Source organism: Pseudorca crassidens, chromosome 5 (assembly GCF_039906515.1).
Source record: "Pseudorca crassidens isolate mPseCra1 chromosome 5, mPseCra1.hap1, whole genome shotgun sequence".
Lineage (NCBI taxonomy): Eukaryota > Metazoa > Chordata > Mammalia > Artiodactyla > Delphinidae > Pseudorca > Pseudorca crassidens.
In genome coordinates, this window is record NC_090300.1 from 139,282,422 (window position 1) to 139,309,370 (window position 26,949).

The 26,949-nt window shown below is 43.7% G+C and overlaps 1 protein-coding gene and 1 long non-coding RNA gene across 4 annotated transcripts in view; one reads left to right on the forward strand and one right to left on the reverse strand.

Annotated features, from left to right (window-relative positions):
• The window catches only part of RUNX1 (RUNX family transcription factor 1), a 247,017-nt gene extending 240,409 nt beyond the window's left edge, over positions 1-6,608 (reverse strand). Inside the window, exons 1-2 of one of the 3 annotated variants that reach the window (XM_067739431.1) lie at positions 6,358-6,608; positions 6,114-6,230 (exon numbers count right to left, since the gene is read on the reverse strand). In XM_067739431.1, coding sequence (XP_067595532.1) covers positions 6,114-6,171 — 58 coding nt within the window. In that variant the 5' untranslated portion in view covers positions 6,172-6,230; positions 6,358-6,608. The remainder of the gene's footprint in view (positions 1-6,113; positions 6,231-6,357) is intronic. The other 2 variants (XM_067739429.1, XM_067739430.1) reach the window with 2 other exon arrangements.
• LOC137225426 (uncharacterized) overlaps positions 1-25,876 on the forward strand; it is a 67,346-nt gene extending 41,470 nt beyond the window's left edge. Inside the window, exon 3 of the long non-coding RNA XR_010943836.1 lies at positions 25,749-25,876. This is a non-coding gene — a long non-coding RNA (uncharacterized lncRNA). The remainder of the gene's footprint in view (positions 1-25,748) is intronic.
• The last annotated feature ends 1,073 nt before the right edge of the window (positions 25,877-26,949 follow it).

The following is a 26,949-nucleotide window of genomic DNA, read 5'->3' on the forward strand; positions in this document are numbered from 1 at the left end:
GCCCTGGACCACTTACTCCCTATCCATGCCTGGCTGCTCGAGCCACCGTAGCCAAGTTTCCCGTAATGTGCAGCCAAACAGAGTTCTCACTGGTAAATCCTAGCAAGAGCTTTACGCCCTTTATGTCACTGTTAGAAAATGCAGCACTTCAGTCGGCTTTTGGATGCGTGGTTTACTTTTCCACCTGAGTTCCTTCTTTCCCTTCTCTGGCATTGTTCCGTGTTACCAGGAGCGTAAAGGGGAGAAGGATGGGGGAGAGAGATTAGGGAGCGAGAGATTCAGGAAGCTAAGAGAGGATGAGGGGATGTCTCTCCGACGAAAAGGGAAGTCTGTGTGATCCAGGGGAGTGTCCATCTTACTTGTCCAGTAGGTCAAAGGTTACGCGAGGCTTTAAACTCCGTTTCATGTTCAAGAATCACCCATAGTTCTCTGAACGCACGCCCTGATTATGTTCACAGCCTGCAAAGCTCTTAAAAGAAATGCTCCCTTTCTACCGCTCTAGGGCATCATCTTATGGGGGCGGAGGTGAACGCAGGCCGAGAAAGACACATCACTTGAGGCTTATTTTACTCAGCAAAGAGGCTGAGGCCGGGCATTGGCGGCCCCAAGGAGAAGGGACAGGGGAGCTCAAGGAACAAGAGTTTCAGAAAAAAGTGTTTTGCAAATTTTAAGGTCTGTTTCAGGCACCAGAGCAGCTTCTGGAGAGTTCTCTGAAGAGTGGGGGTTGGAAAAAACAATTTGTTTTTGAGAGAATATGGGAAAATGCTTGCCACATGTGAAATGGTAGGATAGCTGTTTCCCACCAGAAAATAAAATAATTAACAAAAAATAGTCGCTTCATGTTGTTAAACTAAGAAAATGTGTGATGCATTTTATGGTACCTCTTTCTGACACGTTTAAAGATTTCCAACAGGAACTCTGTCATTCGGAGGCAAGCTTGTCTAGAACATTATTAGCCCCTTTTGCAGAACTAAAACGAGACACAGAGATGTCTAATGACTCATCTAGGTCACTAGGAAGTTACCTGAGAAACTGAAAATTCGCTTGAGTTTCCTGTGCAGCCTCCACTCCTGCCCCCAACATGACAAGCACCCGAGGTGCCTTCACTGCTGGGCTTTGACAAATGCATGATCAGAAATGTCACCAGAAGCATGGAGCCCGGAACCTGCAGAGGGTCACCGGGTGAAGTGGCTTTTTCATTAAGAAGGGCCTTCAGTAGAGTAAAGCGATACCAGGACCTCAAGGAGGAGAAACTTCTGTCAAGATTCCAATACAACACGCCCCAGTTAGCCTCAATATTGAAAAGCTAAGCCCGTGGAGTTACGTAAAGAGGCCTTGCTCTTCCTCTGTCCTCTTTTTGGTTACTAACAAGTAGAACAAGGGTAACATGGTGTTGAAGAGGTGGACCTCCCACACCCCACTGTGGTCCTGCTGCCCCACCTCTGCCCTGGGTGGACCCTCACCTAGACCCCCCTTCCCTCCCTTCTTGACTCCGACCTTCCACACCATCTCCTCCCCAACCCCTGGGACTCTGTCTCCAGGGAGCCTCCCCCGGGGTCCCCCCACGGCCTCATGACTTCTCCTTTCTGAGAGTAGACAGCTCTGACTGAGCGTCATCTTAGGAAACTGAACATCAGTAGCCACGGCTGACATTAGCTGCCCGTTATAGTCATGACTGTGCTGAGCACTTCACACTGGGTGCTTAGTTCAGTCCACGCAGGTACGTTAACGATAGGTCCTACTACTATCCTCGCTTTATACACGAGGAAACCAAAGCTCAAGAGAGAAGCTGCTCTTTGGGAAAAGCCAGAAAAATGGAAAAGATAGCAAAGGGCATCACTGTCCTGAGTCTGTGCCTGCCCCTCATTCAGCCCCTGCGCCTTCTCTTTCTGGTCCTGGCAGCTTTTACAAACTCCTGGGCTCTGTCCTCTAGACCGACACCCGCAAGCGTTTCCCTATTAGATTCTGCACGTGCAGTGGCCCTGGAGCCTCCCTCTGCCCCAGCATCACTTTCTTTCTCAGTAAAGGGGCAGATCTTTTCAGAGTACACATTTCAGATCTATTTCAAGAGAAGAGAGAAATCTCCTGGCTATGAATTTGCTTCCAAAGCTCTTCAAGTCTTCTTGCTGGTTAGATCCTGGCTCAGCTGCTCCTTCTGAAGTTGCTTCTGTCCCTGGTGGCTCACTGTGCCGGCCCTTAGAGTGTGGGCAGGTGCGGGGCCTCCTGTGGCCTGTCCCCCACCCCCAAGGGGGGAGTGTGTCCTGGGAAGGTTTGGAATTACAGGGACGATCCCTGGGGAAGAGGCAGAGCTAAGGAGGTGGTGTCTTTTGGGGGACTGAGTTTTGCTCTTTTAAAGCTTAAACATTTCAAAATCACCTTGTCATTTTCAAAGGTTTCTTAGCATGCAAAGGAACTAAATGGCAAAGGCTATGATTGTGAGTTTAGCTAGATTTTAACACCTTTTTTTCCCCCTCAGTTTCAAAATGTGTGGGCAGTTTCAGAATGCAAAGCTGCATCTCTCATGGGGGAGCTGGGGTCTGATTCTTCCACATCCAGGAGGGCACTTAGGAAAAGTACAGGTTCCTGGTGGGTCAGAGGGAATCAGATTTGCTAACACACACTGGTAGGGACTGAACTGTGTCCTCCCCAAGTTCATACTTGAAGTCCTAACTCCTAGTACTTCAGAAGGTGACTGTATTTGGAGATTGGGCTTTTACAGAGAAAATTAAGATTAAACGAGGTCCTTCGGTTGTGCTCTAATGCAATATGACTAGTGTCCTTGTAAGAAGAGGAAATTATGACATAGGTAAATACAAAGGAAGACCGTCTGAGGACATGGAGAAGATGGCCTTCTACAAGCCAAAGAAAGAAGCCTCAGAAGAAACCAACCTCCTGACACCTTGAAACCTTCCAAAAAACAAAGCTACACCAGGATTCACCATGAGATTTCTGACTTCCAGGATCATGAGACAGCCCACCTCTGTGGTTGAAGCCGCTCCGTCCGCGGTAGTTTGTTACGGCAGCCCTAGCAAACTAATACAGTTTTCACACAGTGTCTGATACCCAGTTAAATCGATGGCTTTCTGTGATCTTAAAACTTCAGCAGAGCCAGAAGTGCCTTCATAAATATTTCTCTGAAAAAAAGTGGCAAACCGAGGCTCACAGAGAAGCACGCTTCACACGTGCAGCCTTGGATCCTGCAATTCCTTTTGAGAGATGCCTCGAGAAGACAGCGGAGAGTCAGCCCCGCCGAGATTTTTACCTGTGGTTCTAGGAACTCGGAGGCATATTAGCATTCAGGCTTTGCATAGACCACTAAGCCACTTCTAAGAACAAGGCTACCTGAGGCATTTTGCAAAAAACATACGTGCCGATGCTCTTCCTCTCTAAGCCTACCGCAGCTCTGAGGGCCCACACGTGGTACCCCTCCAGGAGACCCAAGTTTGGGTCCTGCAGAGACTTCACGCCATGAACCACGTGGAATCACGCAAGGGAATTTCAACCACACCTCGTCTTCTTGCCTGAGCACATTCAGTGAGAAGCCGGTGCAGTGGGACAGAAAGAGAGCGGCCTTCTCTGTGGTAGACCACACTTGTTTTGCATGCCAGGCTCTCAGACTCTCGCTTGCCTTGTCACACAGAAGGGAACAATAGTTTGCTGGGCGCCACGCTTCTTTTTCCCCTCCATTTCCACATGGGTATCTTGCTAAAAATGAGTTACGGGTTTCCTCCTGTGAGAATTGCATGCACTGATAAAAGACCATCCCAGGAACAAAACAAAATGTTTTCCCCGCTTGCTCGGAGCTGCAGCTGGGGAGGGCACAGACACTTTAAATTACAGGCAGTGAGAAATGACCACAGTGCTGGGAGCCGCTGATGGCCGGGCTGGGGAAACAGGGGTACCAACTCGGGGGAGAACACTCTGTTAGAGAGGAGGGCGATTCTTCTAGCATCACACTCTGAGGCACTACCCACATAGCACCAAATGCCATGACATTCTGCCACCTTTCCAGCTCAGATGAGTGGTGTGGACAGCTAACGCAGACAATGTAAACCCTTGGCTTGACAAATCACCTAGATAAAGTGAGCTGTGAAAATGGCCAAGATTTCACTTTGATTCGTTGAAATTCAATCTCAATATTATATTCTTGAGTTAGAGATTATGAGAGGCCCCGAGTTCCTTGGAGAGGAAGGAGTGAAAAGACCTTTTCCCACGAGCCCTTCTCGGTCTTGCTTGGGGTCCTGGGGTCCGCTCCATTTTGCCCCCTTGAAAGCTAACTGCCACTGGTTCCTAACCTGGGGCGGGCTGGTGACTGTCCTGGGGACACAGAGGCTGTGGGGCTGCGTTAGAAGCTGAGCTCCCTGTCTTTCCCGGCATCTGAGCAGGTCACCGGGTCCCCTCATTATCTCTGTTGTCTGACCAGTAAGGACAGAAGGCAGGCCAGCACTGCACACAGAAATCCAATCTATTACCCAGTGGAATGTTGAAAACTTTCCTGAACCTGCCTTCCTGAGTTGATAGAATAGGAAACAATCATCGTTTGGAGGGGGTATTGAAAGCAGAGTCGAAGCAGGAAGATCTTTTTTTTTTGTCTGTTATTCTACAAATATTGCTTCCTTGCTTGTTAGCGGCCTAGAGGAAATGCAGCGAGAGCCGTCCACAGCTTCTCACCAGCGGCCGGCGTTTCGGCCCATCGCCGCGAGGATGTGTGACTCATACGCATCGCATGATTCAACTTCACTAAAATGTCCTCAGCTGCCAGTAAAGAAGCACTCGAAAACCCTTTAATTTGAAGCTTTGAATCGGTTAATGACTTGCTTTCTTCTCCGTCTGAAATCCTACTGTCCCCCAGCACACGCACACACACACACACAGATCTTTGTCAAGTGTTTAAATTTCAGAGACCCGAAAACATAGAGGCTCTGTGACATCCACAATAGCGTTTGTTGTGACAAAGTGGCTGGCAGCCCTCTGCATTCTTCGGCTCACTTGGCTTGATGAATAAATAATGAGTCACAGATACTATTTGGGTGCGCGCGAGAGTTTGTAGCCAGAAAATTAATTATTTCCCCATCCCATCCATCCCACTCCATCCCAGCTCTGCCAAACCATGAAGCCACACTCCACAGGCACTGGTCAGAGTGCTTGCCCCGGCACACGGCAATGCCTCCGTGACATTTCTCTGTTATTATTTGTGTTGGTTTAGGCGCGGCCCTATATTCCCAGCAAAGATACACAGAACGCACATGCACACACACGTACTCATACACTCAGAGCTCAACCCCAGCTCTGTGTATTTCAAGAAGCTGGTTGCAAAAATGCAGACAGGTATCCCACAGTAGCTGCTCCTATTAGGAAACGGGTAATCTAATGACTTCAGCTGCCACAAACGCTTGACTTAGGCAACTTTTTCATTGCTCTTGGCGAGAGAAACCTCTGTACCCTTTGCTTTCTTTCTCTCTCAGAAGAAGCCGGCTGCCTCTTTGCACTGAGGCTGCAAGGACTAACCCAGCATGGCCCCATCCTAGGGTTTTCGACCTACACGAGTCTGCCCAGCTCCTGTTCTCTCTGCCTTTTGGAGACAACTGACTTGCTACTTGGTCCCTGCTGTTCCCGCCCGGGCTGTGAGCCTACCTCCGCCTCTGCCCTACGCTGGCACCGGCCCTCCTGGCTGGCCGTGCACGAGCCCACTGAAGCCCGGGACAGCCTGGCATGTGGGGCATACTGCACGCCCAGCGCAGAACAACTCAGCCACAGTCATCCCAGGTAAGGGGCGACCGAAGAAAACCCAGAGAGCTTCCTGCAAACGTTCTAACCTCTAGGATTTTAATCCGGAGCAGCCCAACTCACTTGCACTTGACAAAGTTCTCACCCACCGACTGAACCCTTCAACAGCTCAACTAAGTATTTATGAGAACATTTCTGAAGAGGGGCCATCTGATGAAGAAGTAATCCAATAGTCTTGAAATCATATGCCCGAGTCTGAATTCCTCCTATCCCAGACAGACAGGGCACCGGCAGGGGCTCTCTCTGCACCAAGTTACAACAGGCTGCCACTTCATTACCAGCAACGCTGAGCAAAAGTAGATATGAAAAGCCCAGAGCGTACTCACCTCTCATGAAGCACTGTGGGTATGAAGGAAATGACTCAAATATGCTGTCTGAAGCCATCGCTTCCTCCTGAAAAGGTACCTTCTTCTGAAGGCGGGGGATTCAATGATTTCTTTTACCTTAAGAACGAAAACCCAAGAAAGGTCACTGTTTTAACCTCACCCCCAACCATGGTTTCCTACGGCTCCTTTTCTCCCCCCCCTCGACGCCTCTGGGGCTCCCTGAGCCTTATGAAAAAGAATGTACCTTTGCGAAGACAAATATTCAAATTGGTAACGATTTAAAAAAAAAAAAAAAAAGCGGCGTCTTGGCTGTGGGTTGATGATGTTCAGAACTCTGCGAAACCCTGTGGTTTGCAGTCAGTGTGATTCGTCCTGCTTACTGACCACTATGCCGGGCTCAGACTTCTGACACTGCCAGGCTACCCAACTTGTGGTTCTGTGGTTGTTTATGAGGCCCAAAGAAGTTTTCACACAACCCAAATTACAAATTTAACTGTTCCCCTTTCCACAGCCCATCTTAATTGGTTCTTGCCAATCATGTGACTTCAGTGATGTCAATTCTTTTTTTTTTTTTTACTTTCTGAGCAATGCCCTTCCTTCCCTCCACCTGCCCTCCCCCCCGGGTGGTGCAAGAAAATAGCCGAGTAGACTTTGCGAGAGAGAGAGAGAGAGAGAGAGAGAGAGAGAGAGAGAGAGAGAGAGAGAGAGAGAGAGAGGACTGTAGAAGAAAGTGACTCAGTCTCTTATTTTATCAATGGTCTTTGCTGATTTAGTACAACTTGAGTCCTGTTGTTGTTATTTGTGGTTTTGGGAACTCCTGATTATTTTGATAAAGATTTCATTGCTGCTTATTCAATAGTAATTCAACCCTAGCATCGGGCTGCTGCTCAGACAGGATGTGGACCTCATCATTTAAGATGCTGGGCACTGGCTCAGGAGAATTCAGCCCTTGGTAAAGACGATCACGGCATAAGTGAAACTAGGAAAGGAAAAAAAAAAAAAAAACTAGAAGGAAATGTTTTGATGAGAGCCTGACCCCTAAGGGGGTCTAGCAACTTACTGGTATTTTAAAGCCTGCAAAAAGGAAAGCATTTTAATTTTGTGATCAAAAGACCCTTTTAATAAAACCAAAAGTTTGTGGTTTTCTTCCTGCTAACTGGACGTCTTTTCAATAAAGAGATAAAATTATAGTACTCTCTTACACACACATACACACACTTGTAACTTAGGAAGCTAAAGGAAAACAAAGAAAAGAGAGATTCTGTATTTTGGGTCCAAGCAGTGGCTATCTGGCAACTGTTTACTTTTTGTTCTCACCCATGAAAGATCGCTGTATTGCCTTTTCAACTCAAATCAGTAGGCTAATTCACACTCTAGGTAAAACTCAGCCCAGGACTACCGTAACTGTACTTTGAGAGCATTTAGAAGACCTCACAAAAGATAGAGGAACCAGAGGCGGTGATCCTCCAGAGCAAGAGGCTGATGAAAGAATATTATACAGCTCATCCTCTACCTTAGGAAGAAGACATGCCGGCTTGGAAGTGCTAAAAATAGGCTAATTTTGCACGTGGGCCAACCATCCTGGGCGCACACATATTTATTTATTTTTCCTGCCCATTGGTTTTACCTACTAACAAATCAAATATTGATCTGAAGTTCCAAAATAAGCATCCCCTTTCCCGATAATGACTATTTCTTTTGCTCTGTTCCATATACGTCATCCACGGCATTCTGCATATAGTTTCAATGCACACGGTCAAGAGAAACTATGAGACGAGAGGTTTTAAAATGCCAACCCTGGGTTCCAAGCTGGTCTGTGATAGCCGGCAAAGGCACTCTGTAAAGTCTGTACTATCAGGACAGCTCCTGAGGGTTTCCCTTCATCTTTTCAATTGCGTCCCCACGCACCAGGAATAACACATTTCAAAGGCCATGGCACAGGGTTTTTAGAAGGAATAGACATGATTTTTACTAACTCCTGTTTTGACATGAGCAGGAATTGAAACTCGAGAGACTGCTTTCTCCCAGACTCGTGTGACGTTAGCTTGGCAAAGGTTGACACCTCATTAATATTTCAAAGAGTAATAATGTGTGTATTTCTTTTATGAAGTTTATGAAGATCTCAATGTCACGCGTGTTGCGTAGAACTCTCAAGGAAAATCCTCTGTGAAGATAATTAACAGTATGTCTCTGGGCTCCCTGATAAAGTCGCGGCTGGTTAAACCCCATATCAGGTTCTTTTCTCTCTGCCACACTGAATACTGGCTGGCAGGATCCTAGGAGCTCCACACTGTAACATGCAGCTGTCACTTCAGAGTCGGCTGAGAATTAATAACAACTTAGAAATTCGAGTGGTGATGCAGCTCAATCCTTTGGCTATCTCATTTTAGGAACTCCCCAGATGATTCTAGCCTTACGTGTCCAGATGCTTGAGGGGAGGGTTTGGATGTGTCAGTTAAATGCCCAAATTCTTGGCTTTCCTCTGTGGGCCTCGTTGGAGCCAAACACGTATCTTTCCCATGGGGTCTTCGTAGGACAGGTCAAGTTTAAAGATCACAGTAAGGCTGGGATTTGCTGTGGCCTCGAGGTTTGCTGTAATCATCTGGGCTGGGGTTTCCATGGGGCACCAGGGGGCAGAGTCTGAAGGCCTGCACGCCGGCCCTGAGCTGCCTTTCTCCGGGTTATCTGACGTGACAACCAACAACAGAACTTGACGGCTCGCTGAGGCCACAGTTGGGGTTTTTCTGGGCATCCTCCAAGTCATGACGATAATAAGGACTCACCCAGCTGGTGGTGAACTTGGCCTTCTCTCTTCCTTAGGAGCCCAAGACGAAAGGACGCGTGTATCATCAGTGAACTGCCTAGGGGGATACTCGACTGTATCTCAGCTAGAACCGTTCGGGATTCTTTAAGTTTGTGCCCTGACCCCACACCCTCTGTCCTACTTCCTTCAAGTGACTCAGACTCTGGGCTGCTGGCTTGGGAATTTTACCCAAGCGGCTACAGCAACTGTGGCTTTGCAGAGTAATTGAATGGCAGTTTGCATCCCCGCTCAGTTTGTCTACAGCTTCTATTAGGGGGGCAAATATGCTCAGGTGTCATTTTTAACGGTTCTATAAAAATACTGGCCAAGGTGGGAAGATGCACATTTGTGTAACCTCATAATTAACGTATAGGCTTCTGTGTGTGGTCCAATCCAATCCAAACATTCTGTTAGGCTTTTTCATTCCATGATTACCGTACACTGTCTCTGAACGTGTTTATGGTTAAGAACATTCTCTGGCCATAAAATGGAGGCAAAGAAGATCCCCGCCCCCCCCAAACTGTATATAGTCTAAAATCCCAGGAGGACAAGGCTTGTCAATAATCTCTCCGCGGCCCACGTTTCCATTATTTTCTAAATCTTTGTGTTCCAACAGAGGTGCTATCCAGAACCTTCCATGCCATGCTGATAATAACCTCAGTGATAATTTTTAAACTGGGACATAGACGTCAGAGCTTCATGGAAGGCATATAATCTGTTCTTGGCAAATCCTAGATTTTTAAACAACTGGAGAGCTCTGCAGGCCCAAACATTAAAGGTTTTCTCTCCTGGACCCTCGTGGTGGCGTCCCCGGTGGGGCACATCTGTCTTATGCACAAGCCCCTCTGGATAAAAGTACAATTCAAATGTAAGACTTTGTTTTATAGTCAGGCAAGAGTTTCAGTATTTATTTCTTAACCTTCCCTAGATGAAGATGTATGGCTCAATGGGGAAATAGGAAAATCGGATTTTTTAAAAAAATGCATTGAAACCAACCCGTCAACTGAAAGCCGTCTAATGGTATAAAAAGCTGTTTAATGACCAATGTTTCAAATATAAGACTTTAAACTACTTCGCTGCTCCAAGAGTGGCCTGTGGACCCGCATTACTAACGTTACACAGGAATTTGTTAGGAGTCAGAACCTTGGGCTCCCCCGCAGGCCCACTGAACCAGAATCCAGTAGCTTTATAAGATTTCCCGGGGCATTCCTACACACATGAAACTCTGAGAAAGGTAGCTCAGAGAGAAGCCTTGAAATGTAGGAATTTGGTAAAGAAAGAATATGATAATTTTCTACATTCTTTGAGATTGCTTTTTTCCTTGGAACTTTCTGAAAGGTCTACTTTTCTACCTTGCTACCTTGGCATAATTTTGTAAGCCCTGGATATTTCTAGACAGCAGACACCGCCAAGAGGCATGGTTCATGTCCTTCAAGACTGAGGTTCCTTGGATTGTCACTCTTGGCTCAAGTGTTGGGTTCGGGTCACGTGTGCAGGCTGAGGCTTGACAGACACACAGCGTAGGAGGCTCCCGTGCCCTCTCACTGCCAGGCCGACAGCCCCATGCACGTAAACGGAAGGCTTTTTTTTCCTCCAGGGGCATGAGACTCTCGGTTTTCACCTAGCTTGCACTTTGGAAGCACATTCACCCTGAGAGTTCCTCCAGCACATCACAACATTGCAGGTGGTCTTAGGAGTCCCGTGGTGGACTGTCTTCCTGGCCACCGGTTGCCTGCCTCTGCTCTCCAGCCACGGCCTTGCCGCTGTCACACCCGCGCTCTGGTCCAGAAGAAAGGACCCAGCCTTACACTGCACCCGCTTGTAACCGCCAAACCATCCAGAGTCTAGAGGTCCCATTTCCATAGGCACCCAGGAGTTTGGCTACTTCTTTCAGATGCATCTGGATCCTCTCAGGCCTGCCTTGGGCCAGGAATCTTGCTTAGAATAGTTTCTCCTTACAGCATTTTGGCTCTTCTGCTTCTGGTGCCATTTGAAACCAGGAGGGTAAAGCTGAGAAACTCCAACAAACCCTCCTTGAATGTTAGAATGTTCAGTATTTGAGGTTTGGTCAGAAGATGGAAAACATTTCTGGTTGGTACTGAACTTTCCAGTTCCTCCAACCTTGAGGTTAATTTTAGCATGAGATCCAGGCAGGGAAAGCTAAGGGAAATGAGGAAACTAAAATTATTCTGAGTGAGAGAAGCCAGAATTCATATTGCTTAAATGGCGGAGTCAACAATACAGTTTGTGTGGCAAAGAGTGAGCCGTATCCCCAGTCTGAGCAAAGCACCTGGCCTCAGGAACTTTTTTTTTTTGTGCGGTACGCGGGCCTCTCACTGCTGTGGCCTCTTCTGTTGCGGAGCACAGGCTCCGGACGCGCAGGCCCAGCGGCTCACAGGCCCAACCGCTCCGCGGCATGTGGGATCCTCCCGGACCGGGGCACAAACCCACGTCCCCTGTATCGGCAGGCGGACCCTCAACCACTGTGCCACCAGGAAAGCCCCTCAGGAACTTTTGAATTTTACTGTAATTGCTGCTTATTTTCCTGGTGGTAGGCAAATTAACAAGCTTCCATATGACTCTTTAGAAACTGAAGCATAACACTACCTTTTTCACTGGGGTGCTGTGAGGATCAGTAATTTTTGGACTATGCAAAGCGGGTTTGAATGGAATAAGAGAGATCTGTGGTTGATGTTTCAATATGGAAAAATGCAATATGTGAATTTTAATACGTGCATTTGCCAGGTGTCCTAAAGACATGGCATTAGCCCCCTAAATTAGAGGTCTGGGTAAGAATGAGTTGAAAATCTCCTCTGCGGAAAGAAATCCTTAGTGCTCATCACTTAATTATTGCATTAAATGTTCTTTTGGAAGAATATCACTCAGCCTTACAGATGCAGGCTGCAAATTCTTACAGAACCTCAAAATGTCAAAATGAAAAAAACATCAACTCTATTGAGAAAACAGAATATCACGCTTAACATTTGTGGTGTGTATTTTAATTTCCTTCTCCTTAAATTCCCTTCCCCTCCTGTGGCCAGTTCAGACACTGGCTGGATTTCTGGAAGGAGGGCAGGAAGAAAAGTCTTGTTCATGTTCTGGTTCTGATTTCATCTTCTTCTCAAGTTTTTAGTTTACTCAAAGCAGAAAGAAGAAACCGAAGTATCACTTTATGACGCTCTGCTACATACAACTATCAGACCATGACTCCCTCAGCCTCTGGGACTGCCTGTGAATGGCCAGTCATAGAACATTACCACTGGGACCCGGGGTCTTAAGAGATACGTATACATGTAGAGATTTTATTGAAGATATTGCTTCCCACATAGGACTTATATCTGAGATAATATTCCTTGCGGGATAAGGAAATTTCCAGGACTGGAAAGCGTTAGTGGAACTAAAAGATTACTGAGAAGTAAAACAGAGGAGCGTTCATTTGGGTTTCCATCATCAGAGGGCAATCAACGATCTTTGCTTGCAGGCCACATCAGAGCTTTAATGGCCTTCAGTTGTTACAGAGGTATTATCCTTAGTTTGTTTCCCTGTGCTTTTTCCGATTTTACCAATGCTTGTTTATAATTCTCAAATTTATATCGAAAATGGAGACTCAAGACATTAGCTTTTGCCCGCATGGTCTTCATGGTGTGAACTGAGACTCCAGAACTTACTGAAACTCAAAGTAGTTGTCCAACAGACATTAAGGGGTTTCAGAAAATCAATCTAATGAATGTTGAAAGGTCTGGAATTATACCCAAGTCATCTGGGGCTCTTAAAAAATTTTTGAGCTCTTTGAGAATATTGTTTCTTATATCTACATTACTGTCATTGTCAATGAAAAGACTTTCAGGAGCATGCACTTTACCAAATTTTGTGGGTGACCTTTAACCTTTTCCTGCTGTGCCTTTGTCTTTTTTTTTTAATTCGCTTATATTTATTTATTTATTTTACAGTAGGTCCTTGTTGTTCATCTATTTTATTTTATCTTTTAATATTTCGTTTTGTTTATTTATTTATTTTTGGCTGCGTCGGGTCTTAGTTGCGATGCGCATGTTCTCTAGTTGTGGCACGTGGGCTTTGTTGTCCCTCGGCATGTGGGACCTTAGTTCCCTGACCATGGGTTGAACCCACATCCCCGGTATGGGAAGGTAAATTCTTAACTACTGGACCACCAGGGAAGTCCCTGGTTATCTATTTTAAATATAGCAGTGTGTACATGTCAATCCCAACCTCCCAATCTATCCCTTCCCCCTACCCATCCCCCCCCTGTAACCATTAGTCTTATCTTTGTTAAACAGGAACCCATCATTGCCCTTCTGACTGTTCCTTTTAAAATCACAACATTTCCATGATGTGATGGGCCTCCTTTCTCTTGACCCCTTATCTTGGCTATGGCCATAGCCAAGTATGTATGTATCACCCAAAAACTCAGGTCTCCCCATCTATGTGAGTTTTTTCCATCTATATGAATTTACATCCGGATCCTCCCTCTGACCCCCTCAGACTCCTAATTTTTATGCTTCTCTACATCCAGTGAGCAGTGCACCTCCCAAGGATGTTCTATATTGTGGCAGTGTTGTTTGCCTTTAACTCTTATCACAACATGAATTCACTTGTCTTCGTCTTTGGCAGAATTATCCAATTGCCCCTTTATCCCTTCATTCTTTGCCTCTTCCAATCTTTTCCCTGGGCTTTACCAATTATCAGGAACACCTCGCTTTCCCCGCAACCCTTGTTGTTTCACTGAGTATTTCCGAACCTCCAGCAAGGCAGACTTGGTCCTGCTCAGAAGAAGGTTTACAATCTTATGAACCATTTACATAAGAAACAAAATGAATAGCAAATACCAAAATGACAGGTATGGCCAGGGCTGGGACTGGGGAGAAGTGAGTGAGGCTCCCAGGATGCAATATTTAACCCTAAACTTGCAGAATCCTAGAAGTGAGTGCTTCCTTAAATTTTGCACCCTAGGTGCCTCACTTGTCTCACCCTAGTCCAGACCCTCGGTCTGGCTCACAAAACTGAGCATAGACCACTGGCTGGGCAGAGGGTGGTGTCTGAGTCAGGAAGAAACCGTGTGGCTGAAAAGCCTGTAGCCTTGGAATAGTGGAGTCCTGAGCTGGACCTTGGCAGATATGGGTTTCATTTTGTTTCACCAGACACGTACATTTTTCATAGATAAAAGGACAGATGCAGCAGAGCTCTAAGCCAAAGGCAGATCAGAAATAAACTCAGCCTGCTTGGGAGATAGTGAGAAGCCTAGCCTGGTAGTGAAGGGGACCAGAGAAGAACGTATCTAGAAAGAAAAAGCCTGGGCCAGGTAAAGGGGATGACAAAGGCCAGGATAAGGAGTTTGCTTTTATTCTGTACATAATGGGGAGCTGTCAAAAGCTTTGGACCAGGAAAGTGATGGACTGAAATTGGAGCTTTTGGCAAATTGATCTGGCAGTGGTACCTCTGGTTATTTGGTTCATCTGTTGACTTTTGAGAGTAGGGTCTTGACTATTTTTAGTCATTAATGTATCTTCAGCATCTATCATTATGCTTGGTATGTGGAAACTTTTTGAATGAATGGATGGATGGATGGATGGACAGATGGACGGACAGGTGGATTGATGGATATGAGGCTATATTAAGACAAGAGGCTGGGGAATCATGCCCTTTGCCCTATAACTTGGTCCCCTCCCACTCTGACCCTGAGCTCAGCCTTATGACTTTGGCCAATGGGACAATAACAAGTTGATGGAAGCAGAGGCTCGGGAAAGTTCTTGCATACTTGAACACCTGGGCTGGTGCACTGGAAAGAGAAACACATGGAAGAGTGCAATTGTCCCAGCTGAGGCCATCCTATATCAGCCAGTAGTCAGCTGATTATCAGATACTTAACAAGCTCCACCTAACCCAGAAGAACTGACCAGCCAAACCCAGCCATGACCAGCACAACTGCCCAGCCTCCCTATAGGCACATGAGCTGTAACACATGGTGGTTGTTAGAAGCCATAGTTTTGGGGTGGTTTGCAACGTTGCATCATTATGGAAGAAGTTTTTGTTGTAGAAGAGGTAGAGATGCAGAAAGAGCAGTGCTGAGCTGCTGGCTGAGATAATCAGGCAGAATCAGTAAATTTTCAAGGTGAAAGAAAATAGAAAGCTGAGGATGGGGAATCCATGTAAGAAGGGAGTGGGAGGAGACAGGAGCCAGAGGAAGAGGGTAAGAGAAGGAGGACAGAGAAAAAGAAGCTTGGTACAAGCCAAGGGAGGAAGAACTTTCAAGAGATGGATGGTATGCAGAGTTAGATGTGGAAAAGAGAGAGACCAGACAAACAAAAACGTTGGGAAAGTCAACAGATTTGACAAGTAGGACCCACTTGAGATCTTTTCCTTTGTGATGCCTCCTCAGACTACACAGAAGGGTGACATCCAATTTTGCTAGTATGCAAACAAGCAGCTCCTCGTTTGCTTGAATGGAAAGTTAATATGAAATTATATTATTACACGTTTCTGTGTGTCCCAATATATCTAAGTTGGTTATATGGCTTTTTCTGTTTCAATTCAGTTCAAAAGAAATGTTTATAGAGCATCTACCGGGAGAGAAAGTGCATCCAAAGAAAGATTTTGAGTAGTGTTTGCTGCTGCATCCCACAAAATGGCTAGACTTTGAGGGTATGTTTGAGATGAGCTGTCATGGGGCAAATGAGGGGACCCTTCAAAGAGATGGACCCTCCACTTTGGTGGTCACCCATGTGACCAAGATATAATGGATATTCCATGTCAGAGTGAGGGGTGAGCCATGTACCACGTGTAAACTTCCAAAGAGGTGTTCAAGATCCACCTGGACAACTGATCCCCAGTGAGGATATAAAGAGTCAAGAGTGGTCATTAAAGAGGAAGGTTTTAGGAGAGGGTTTTGAGGTGTGACTACCCCACTCCTTTCCCCACACCCAAGTGGCCAAGGCCTAGGAGAGAGTTTGTCACTTGAGATAACAAATCTAGTGAGGGGGTTTGAGTTGGACCATACAGGGATCATGTGTCCCTCAGTCTGGGCCTTGAGTCACCCCTGGGAGAGCGAGTGACCTCTTGCAAGGTAGGTTGGGGGCTGCATTAAGAATTTCCAGCAATCTGCTCCAAGATGCCTCAGATATGGAATCTGAGGATGTTGGCACTATTTTAAAAGGGATTCTGCCCAGGGTTGGGCTGCCCAGGTAAAAAGATTTCAACCCCAAAGAGGTTATGGTGTGAATCCCTGGGAGAAGGAATTGAGATAGATTGGGGGCCAAGAGCCTAAAGAGAAGGGCATAGCGGAAGGAGCCTGATGAGAGAGCCCAACGTAGAACCCACAAAAGTGCACCCAGAGAAACCATCCACATCAAACATCTATGAGGCCAAGAGAGCCAAGCCACTTACAGCAGTGGCTGATAAGTAAGTGCCTCCTGATCACTCTCCCTCACTCCCTTCGCCTTCCCAAGCACTGCCCTGTGAGGAGCCTCAGCTACCAAAAGCTGGAGGTGGACAGACAAATGCTAGGCTGTAAGAAGAAAGGAGTTGGACCACACTCCATTAACCACCGAAGCAGTCAGCCCAATGGGCTTCACCTGCGGCCATGGGCGTCTAAGCAAGTTTGCAGTTTTGGTTATTTGGGACTCTGTATACAATGTAGAGGGTCCCTATGACTTTTGTTATCTACATGAGGATCAGGAAAAGGGTCACTCACACTGAACAGATTTAAAAGGACAGTGAAAGACAAAACTCAAGTGGCTTTTCACAAGGTGGAAACAATGCAAAGTGTCCATCAGTGGATGAATGGATAAACAAACTGTGGTTTATCCAGACAATGGAATATCCAGACAACGGAATATGTCATAAAAAGAAATGACCTTTGATATGTATTACAATATGGATGGACCTTGAAAACATCATGCTAACTGAAATAAACCAGAAATGAAAAGATATATATTGTATGATTTCACTTATGTGAAGTACCCAGGGTAGTCAAATTCAGAGACAACAAATAGAGTAGTCGTTACCAGGGACTGAGAGGAAGGGGAATTGGGGAGTCATTTTTGAATGGGTATAGAGTTTCAGTTTGGGAAAATGAAAAATCTGGAGATGGATAGTGGTTATGGTTGCACAACATTATGAGAATAATTGTAAATGCCACTGAATTATACACTTATGGTTAAAATGATAAATGTGAAAACAAAATGAAATGACGACCTACAGACTGGGAGAAAATATTTGCAAACGATGCAGCTGACAAGGGCTTAATTTCCAAAACAGACAAAGAGCTCATACAACTCAATGACAAGAAAAACAAACAACCCAAGTAAAAAATGGGCAGAAAAACTAAATAGACATTTCTCCAAAGAAGATATACACGTGGCCAACAGGCACATGAAAAGATCCTCAACATCGCTAATTATTAGAGAGAAATGCAAATCCAAACTACAGTGAGGTACCACCTCACACGGGTCAGAATGGCCATCATCAGAAAGTCTACAAATAATAAACACTGGAGCGGTTGCAGAGAAAGGGAACCCTTCTATGCTGTTGGTCAGAATGTAAATTGGTGCAGCCACTATGGAAACAATATGAAGTTTCCTTAAAAAACTGAAAATAGAGTTACCATATGATCCTGCCAACCCACTCTTGGGCATATATACAGAAAGACAAAAACTCTAATTTGAAAAGATACAGGCACCCAAATGTTCATAGCAGCACTATTTACAATAGCCAAGACATGGAAGCAACCTAAGTGTCCATTGACAGATGAATGGATAAAGAAGAAGTGATGTATATATATAAAATGGCAGCAACAGGGATGGACGTAGACAATATCATACTAAGTGAAGTAAGTTAGACAGAAAAAGGCAAATATTACATGATATCACTTATATGTGGAATCTAAAAAATAGCAGAAATGAACTTATTTGCAAAACAGAAACAGACTCCCAGACATAGAAAACAAACTTATGGCTACCAAAGGGGAAGGTGGGGAGAGGAATAAATTAGGAGTATGGGATTTAAAGGTGCATACTACTATATATAAAATAGATAAACAATGAGGGTTTACTGTATAGCATAGGAAACTATATTCAATATCTTGTAATAAACTATAGTGGAAAAGAATCAAAAAAGTGATTCGATTTTATATGTATATATAACCAAATAACTTTGCTGTATACCTGAAACTAACACATAACTGGAAATTAACTGTATTTCAATAAAAAGAATAATGAATATGTATATTTTACCACAATAAAGAAAAGTCAAGTGGTTTTTATGATTGGACCCAATGAATTCTTTGTGTCCAAAATAACTGATTGTATCCACGGTGGGACCTTTGTATATTGAGTCGCAAAGCTCCGGGGTAAGTAGGAGTGGGATTTATTTATTAATTATTGTTTATTCCCCTTAGCAAAGCTGGCTTCGTCAGTTTAAAGTAGATACAGCCCGATCTGGACAGGCATACCTCATTTTATTGTGCTTCTATTTATTGCACTTAGCTGATATTTCAGTTTTTAAAAATTGAAGGTTTGAGGCAACTCTGCATCAAGCAAGTCTAACAGTATAATTTTTCCAACAGCATTTAATCACTTTGTGTCTCTGTGTCACATTTTGGTAATTCTTGCCATCTTTCAAACCTTTTCATTGTTATTATACTTGTGATGGTGATCTGTGATAAGTGATCTCTCACGTGACAGCTACAAAAATTTATGACTCTCTGAAGGCTCAGATGATGGTTAGTATTTTTTAGCAATAAAGTAGTTTTTAGTGTGTGTACATTGTTTTTTAGACGTAACACTATTGCACACTCAAGAGACTACAGCATACTGTAAACATAACTTTTGTATATGCACTGGGACACCAAAAAATTCATGCGACTCACTCTATTGCAATATTTGATTTATTGTGATGGTCTGCAGCTGAGCCCTCAGTATCTCTGAGGTCTGCTTGTATAGATAATGCCTTTAGGTAATTGGGTCAGTGGAGTATATCTTATGGCTTGAGACTCCCGAGAAGTTTCCTTTACCTCCATGTGTGACATAATTAAAATAGTACTTATTACTTGATAGGCATTTACTAAATCTTTATTATTTCTATGATAATTGGAAGAAATCAGAAGACCACCCAGAAAAATGATTCTTCAGAAAGTTTCTGACTTTGGCTGCACCTTACATGGTAGTCTATACTTTTTCCTTGCTTATAGAAGAATCTGGATTTCTATCTTAAGTTGAGAAAAGTGAAATTTACGATTTTTTTCCAGGATAAGTTATATTGTAATACATTTTGTTTCAAAAATTAGATAGACCCACACACTCAGATAAGCATGTGTGTGTGTGTGCTTGCACACACACACACACACACACACACACTTGAATCCAGGGTACTGATTTCACTTTATGATCTGTCCTTACTTGGCCACCAATGTGCGAGCAAACTCAAACATTATCTTTCGATGTTCCCTGTTCCTGTAACTAGTAGACCACACAGAGGGCAGACCTAGAGGAGATAACTGATTCAATGATGAGTCAATGATTTATCTTTTTGTGCAGCATCTTAACCTGCAGACGTTATATTGTTTGATGCCTGAACTATAAATACGTTGCTACTTGTGCTTAATCCTACACAATACCTATCTTCTCCTTGGATCTCCTCAAGGATTCACCAACAGCCTCTTGGGCTTCTAGCTCCCAGGTCAATAAGATGAACCTATGAAAACATGCCGATTAAATTGTTTTATCCTTTGGGATTGGCGTGCCCCCCAGTACTCCCTTTTCAGATATGCCAGTGGAAATTGACAGTAAAAGATGGAGGAATGACTCCATGTTGACAATTATGCTCCCTGTGCCATGCTGTCCCTGGACTACCTGGGACCTGGTTATTACAGTGATGAGAAGGAAGTGATGGGTTCTTCTAGATTCAGAACGCTTCACCTATTGAAATAGGTACCTTTTAACTCCAAGATTTCCATCATTATTCATATCCCTCACCCCGTGAGTAAATAAAATTTAGCTCATTCTCTCTTTTAGGATGGACTGAAAACATCTGGAACAACTAGGTGGTTTCACTGTACTTCAAGCCCTAACCTTATTGGAGAAACATATTTTTGGCTTATCACTTACTTTCAAGTTCAAGTTCATCTCTACGCTTCTGTGATGCAATCTGATAGGGTTGCCAGATTTAGCAAAACAAAACAAAAAAAGATGCATTGTTATCTTTGAATTAAAGAGGAAATAATGCATAAGTATTTAATATGTCCCAACTATTGCATGAGACATACTTCTAGTAAAGAACTATTCACTGTTTAACCGACATTCAAATTTAACTGGGTGTCCTGTATTTTACCTGGCAGTCCTCACTGATGGTCAAGATGTGAGATATGGATCTATATACGTATCATCTAAGAAGCAGGAAGCTTTTGGGAGTAAATTTAAGCATACAGGAGAAGATAATAGAATATGCCAGTGGACTTCAAGCTCAGCAGGCTAGGGTGGATTTTTGTTTTCCCCTTTCTTGCAGCCCTTTCAAGGCCCAGGAGGAGTGTTTAAAACCAAGCTCACCTTGCCAGTGGTTTGTCCAACAGTAAAGAAACAATGGCCAAAGGGATCATTTACCTTGTTATTTTCCATGCTGGACTCGCCTGCTTTCTTGTCCAGGAGGACTCATTGTGGCATTGCTCTTCTCTGTTCCTTTTCCAAAGGAGAACCCAGGCGTACTAATTGCTATGTGGCAGCCCCACTAAATGGAGGTGGACGACAGCTGGGGGCAAGGCACATTCTACAAGGAGAGGTTTGGGTCTCCATTGTAGTCAGCCTCATAATCTTGCACCCTTCCATCTGCACTAACTTTTGTTTTTGGTCTTAAGCAATAGAGCTGAAAACATAAACACCTCTGTGCGCTTGCCCTTATCATTTTCCTTTTATGTTCGTTTAGGAAATACACCTGAGAGACCAAAGGTACACAATGAACCCAGCAATTACCAACCACCATAAGCGGGCTGCAAATGCTCAAAAAACAAAAGCCATCTTTAGGAGGATGGGGCTGCTGCAGGCTCCTGACCTTCCTTGTGGCGCTGGGGGCCCCTTGCAGTGGCCAGGCTCCGGATCTGAGTCTAGGACTCCCTCCCACTTCTGTCCTGGGACAGCTGACTTCAGTGTTGCCAAATATGGGGAATTTAGGAAGATATTCTCCTGATTTATTTTGAGTAAACAACTGGTGAAGATCATGCACAGTGCTGGGAAAACTTTAATAAAGGGGAAGAAGCAGGACATTACTAGTCATCTATGAAACACTTAATTGTGAAATTGTTAAAAGGAAAAATGGATCTCTTTTTTTTCCCCCAAGGTATGACTTTGACAGAAAAATCCCAAAAGGACATTAGGAAGTGGACGGGGAGAGGTGAGGGGTGCAGACGGGAGATTGAAAACATCACCTCCATTTCACAACTCAGGGACTGAAATTTCTATTCATTCAACAAGCCTTTAATCAGCACATTCTGTGTGCCAGGCACCGCTGTAGTGAGCAAAATAGACAAAAGTGCCTGTCCCATTGAAGTTCTGGGGCAAGGCAGTCTAGAATAGAGGTTATGGATGTGAACTTTGGGGCTACACTGCCTGAGTTTGCCTCCCAGCTCAGCCACTTACTAGCTCTGCGTCCTTGGGCAAGTAACCTAACTAACCTGTGACCTGGCTTTCTCATCTGAAAAATGGGGATAATATCATTACTCCCTTCATATGGCTGTTATGAGATGACAGTAATAATATTTCTTACCTCATAGGATATTGTGAGGACTACATGGGTTAATGCCTATGGAGCACTTAGAAGAACCCTTGGCACACGCTAAGTATGGGGTACTTATCAGCCCTTACTTGGCGGTATCGTTGAGTCGCTATTCAATGCTAATTAATGTGCTATCTGTGGGACGTGCTGCAAAAATGATGGAGAAAGGGAGAAGCTATTACCTCTCAAACCTATTAGCGGAAGGCTGGGCAGATGGGCTTTTATGCTCATGCGCCCTCCTACGATAGTAAATGGTTTAAGGAATTGTTTTTATTTGCCACATTCTTGGTTGGTCCCGAGAAGTCAGAAGCATTTCTTTGATTTATTTATTTATTTATTATTTTAATTGAAGTATAGTTAATTTCCAATGTTGTGTTGGTTTCAGGTGCACAGCAAAGTGATTCAGTTATATATGTGTGTGTATATATATACATATATATACTTTTTCAGATTCTCTTCCATTATAGGTTATTATAAGATATTAAGTATAGTTCCCTGTGCTATACAATAAAAATAATTTATTCCTTTAAGACATTCTTTAAAAATTATCAGAATGGCATCAGCGATATGAGCCATCTTTCAGAGCATGTAGAAAGCACATTTACCACCACCAAACTAGAAATCAGAGTCAGCCTATTGGATGGTTAGACCAGGTTCTTGTCAAGAGTGTCCTCTGGGTTCCTTGGTGCCTCACCATCACACGTCCCATCCTTCACAACTCCGTCTGCCCTGAGCCTGGCAGCGTCTTGGTTGGGGCTGCTTTTCAGCAGACAAAGGGCAGAGCCACAGCCAATGTGTAGCTGGCAAGCAATGTGGGCAAGAACTCAGTCTCTGTGGTCGTAAACCACTGAGATTTGGGTAGTTTGGGGCCATAATCTAGTCCATCCTGACTGATATATTGGCTCCAACCAATACTCACCTAACTCATGGTTTTCTCTCTTTCTCTGAAGTCAACTATGGCTTTTTTGTTAGTTGATTGATTATTATAGAAAGAGTATAAGTTTCACGTACTAAAAAGTAAGGGTTGCATCCAGAACCACTCTTGTCTCCTTACTAAATTATTATGGGTCCACCACTCATGCATTGATCTAAGTGCACCATTCTTTCACTTATTCACTTAACAGACCTTTTGATAACACCCAGTCTATGTTACTTTCTGGGCTAAATGCTGGGAGAAGCAGAGAGACAGTTCAGAAATGCATAAGGCAGGGCTCCTGTCCTCAGGTGCTTATCAAAAGAGTGGAAACAATTTATTTTAAGACATGTACAATTCTAGACATTTATTATATGCTGTGTAAAGTAACGCTATATTTGGCTTTTACCACCTACCCTCCACTTCAAGCCCTAGGCCCTAGTTACAATATTTTATGAGCTGGTATTGGCTTAGTGGTGCCCTAACTAGTAACCTTTATAAGTGTTACAACCTAAATCACATCCCTCCCTCCTTAGCTTTCCAAGATAAACACTGTCTTTAATTAAAATAATCTCTTCCCAAGTGTCCCCTCTATCTCCTCAATGCTGTTATTTACCTCTTATTGGCTATTCACACCTCAGTAACTTTTCTCTTCTGGGCAGATATCTAGGGTAACCAAAACCTCTCCAGGTTTCACCACCCCGTTATTTTTTTGGAGAAGAAGATAATTTTTTTCTTTCCAAAAAACATTCAGGTGATAAACACTGCAAACATATTTCTGATTGACATTAGTGTCGGGCTAGAACTTTCCAGGTCATGGGTTCAGTCTTCTATTTCTTTTCCCTTGTCATCCACTTGCACTTGGAATGTTATACACACTGGGGTCCAGGAATAGGGGAGTAAAATTCCTTAAACTGTCACTTTTTCCAGGATCCTGGGTATATCACGTATGTTATTAACTGCCAAACGACTCTGCTTTTAATAAGTTCTAAAATCTTTTCATAGGTCTAAACTCTAAAACAAAGAAACCTAACATTTCATGTAAAGATCGACAATTGGAGTTTTGCATCTCAACCAAAGTAAGGAGCTAAACTAAAAAGATATAAAGTAATAATAATAACAAGAAATAATTTTTTTCTCTTGTGACCATATTTTCACTTGGAAAGTTTTCTTTGTATGAATAGAAAAGGAAAGAAATGATTCTATTTATTTTAATTGTCAAATTAATAACCTTTGATAACTTAAAAAATCTCCCTTTATAAAAAAAAAAATGAAGAAATAATAGGAAAACACTTGATATATCTTTGACACATCATGACATGTGACATGTGACATCTAGATTTCATCAACAATGGAATTCATTGAGTTTACTAATTAGACTAGCAACTGTCATTGGTTGACCCCCCTTGCTAAGTGCTTTACACTCATTTAATTCTTACAACCCCATATTTATCCCCATTTTACAGATGGGAAAACTGAGGTATAAAGAGACTAAGTAATTTCCAAGACCACACAGATAGAAAGTGGAGGAGCCAGGGTTTCAAACCTAGGTAGTCTGACTCCAAATGCTGCACACGTCCTCACTACATAATGGTGCTTGGAGTATTCCATGCCTTCAACCTTACTCTTTGTTTTTATTCTTAATCCAAGAATCAGCTAAGATTAGGAAAGAGAAGATTTGCTTCAACAGGAATTCAAATTTTGCATGCTTTGTAGATTGGCACTGAGATCTTTTGCTTGAGGTTAGTAGAAATATTTTCACTCAAGTTCAGAGGGTTTGTAGGAGGTAGTTTCCAAATTTTATTGTCTTTCTTGTCTCCACAATATGAGTTATTTATAAGATGTTCAATTATACTACAAAGAGGTCATATGTTCCCTTTGGAGATTTAAATAACATTTTTTTCAGAAATAACATAAGTTGACCATGCCTAGGCCTGCAAGTGTCCTTGTTTTTGTAAAACATAGGATGCATTTAGGTCATTTTAGATCTTGTTCAACAAGGGAAGGGGATGATTTAGGAGTTAACTAGATTGTCTGTGAGGTCATTCAAAATGACCATGAAATCTTTCCTTCCTCCAAGTACCATGGGCATTTTTTAACCACTCATGCAATTAATATTGTGTACCACCCTAGCTACCAATGCCCACACCTTATCTTCCCTGACAGACTGTAATACTTGGAGTGCAAAGGGCCTGTCTCAATCATTGCTATGGTACCTTTAGGATTTAGAAAGTGGTAGGGGCCCATCACTTTTTGTTGACCAGTGTGTCCATTATCTATTGCTAAAATCATGCTGAATTAAAAATATCCTCCAATCCTGAGTGCATTTAACAATGAACATTTATCAACGTTCTTGGGTCTGTGAGTCAGTGGGGCTCACTCATGCATTTTCTGTCGGCTGCAGGTTGGGTGGTCAGCTCTACTCATCTTGGCTGGGCTCTCTTACTGGTTGGGAGTTGGCTGGGATAGCCAGACTGTCTTCTACATGGTCTCCTGTCCTCTAGGACACCAGCCTAGGCAGGTTCCCATGGAGGTAGAAGGGACAGAAAGCAAGCAGAAACACATATTGCCTCTAGAGGTCTAAGCTGGGAAATGACAAGCAGTCAATTCTACTATATTCTATTGGCCAAAGCAAGTGACCAGGCCAGGCACCATTCAAGGGGTAGGGAAGTAGGCTGCATCTCTTGATGGGAAGAGCTGCAGAGTCACATTATAAAGGATGGGTCCACAGGATGGGTGAAGCATTGTGGCCATCTTAGAAATCAATCTGCCACAACTAGAATAAATAAATAAAAATGAATGGTGTCATGAAATGGGAAGAAGGGCAAGGGTGGAGCAGCTGATTCAAAGTCCCTGTCCTTTCCATAGATGCTGGATCACGAACATGTCATATCTCATCATGTTATGTCATGTCCTTAATCACAGTTCCTCACCTCCTCAAAGGTTGTTAGGGGAATCCAATGGAACAACACACGCCAAATTGCTTCGTAAATTATAAATCTCAATGCATGTGTGAATCATCATTGCTGTTATTTTATTTGAGGCTGAGAAGCCTTCCGACAATTCAAGTTATTAACAAATTCTGAAGAGCACCCACAAAGAATGTGTAAACCTCTTTAAGCAACATTTTTTCACTTTCTTCCAGGCCTGGATCTGATGCCTCCTGAGAATCGGGGATGGTCCTATGTAGTGTACAAGGTGTCAACAGGAGCCCACCTGAAATGCAGAAAATTTCTACATCTGCTGCTGTAACCCTCACCTTCCAAAGTATAGACATGTGTTCCTGCCCTGGGTGGCTCCCACACTGAAGGAGGGCGGCATACAGAACATCCGACTTCTCTATTTGTTTCTGCTTGAAGGATTAACAAGCTCTTAAAAAAAATAAAGTCACAACTTCTCCTCTTCCAGATTTTGTGTCACAGACTGTCCCTCTTTATTGCTGCCTAGGATGATTTTTATGGACTTTGTTGATGTGAGAAATAGTCTCTGGTGATATTGAAAACAGTTGTCCCTCGGTATCCGCAGAGGATTGGTTCCAGGAGCCCCCATGGATACCAAAATCCACGGATGCTCAAGTCTCTTATGAAATGGTCCAGTTCAATGAATAGAGTCCGCCCTCTCTATGGGCGATTACAAAATCCAAGGATACAGATACAGAGCTCTGGGCCGATTGTATCTGAATGGATGGATTTCCCCCTCTTGTGTCATCCCTTGTGATTAAAATAGAGATGCATTTTGCATAAATGACTTTTAGGGAGTCTCTTACATACCCCAGGGGTCTGTCCCTGTTTATGAGCCAAGTGTGAATGCAAATATTTGACACATCGCAAGAAATGACATTTAGAGGAAAGAAGACCAACACTGATTTCATATGTGTAGGGAACGGCCCCCATTGTACTTTCCCAACTAAGTTGCCTCTTAGTCTGCAACTGAGGCCTCTTGAGAGGCTCCATGGGCATTTATGGTGCCCAAGAGCACGTGGGACCCCAAAGTAAAAGACCTCACCAGCCTGAGAGAGAGGTTGGAGAGAATTTGTCACTCTTCTGGATTCTCCAAAAGATTTATCACTGCCTGTATAAATCCTAAATCTCAAATTAGCTTAAATGGCATTACACCTTGTATGTAAAACAATGGGACATGCAAACCCACGTTTTTTTTTTGTTTTCCCCTCTTCTTGGCATTGACATAACTCACACACTATATGAAGTTCAACCTGCCATTCATTTATAACCAGACCCAAAGGCAAAGGCTGTACCATTTCTGCACATACAATCATTAATTCCTTTGAAATGGAGCTGCTTCACTTGCTGGGACTGCCTTAAGCTAGAAGGGGGAAAAACAAGGCT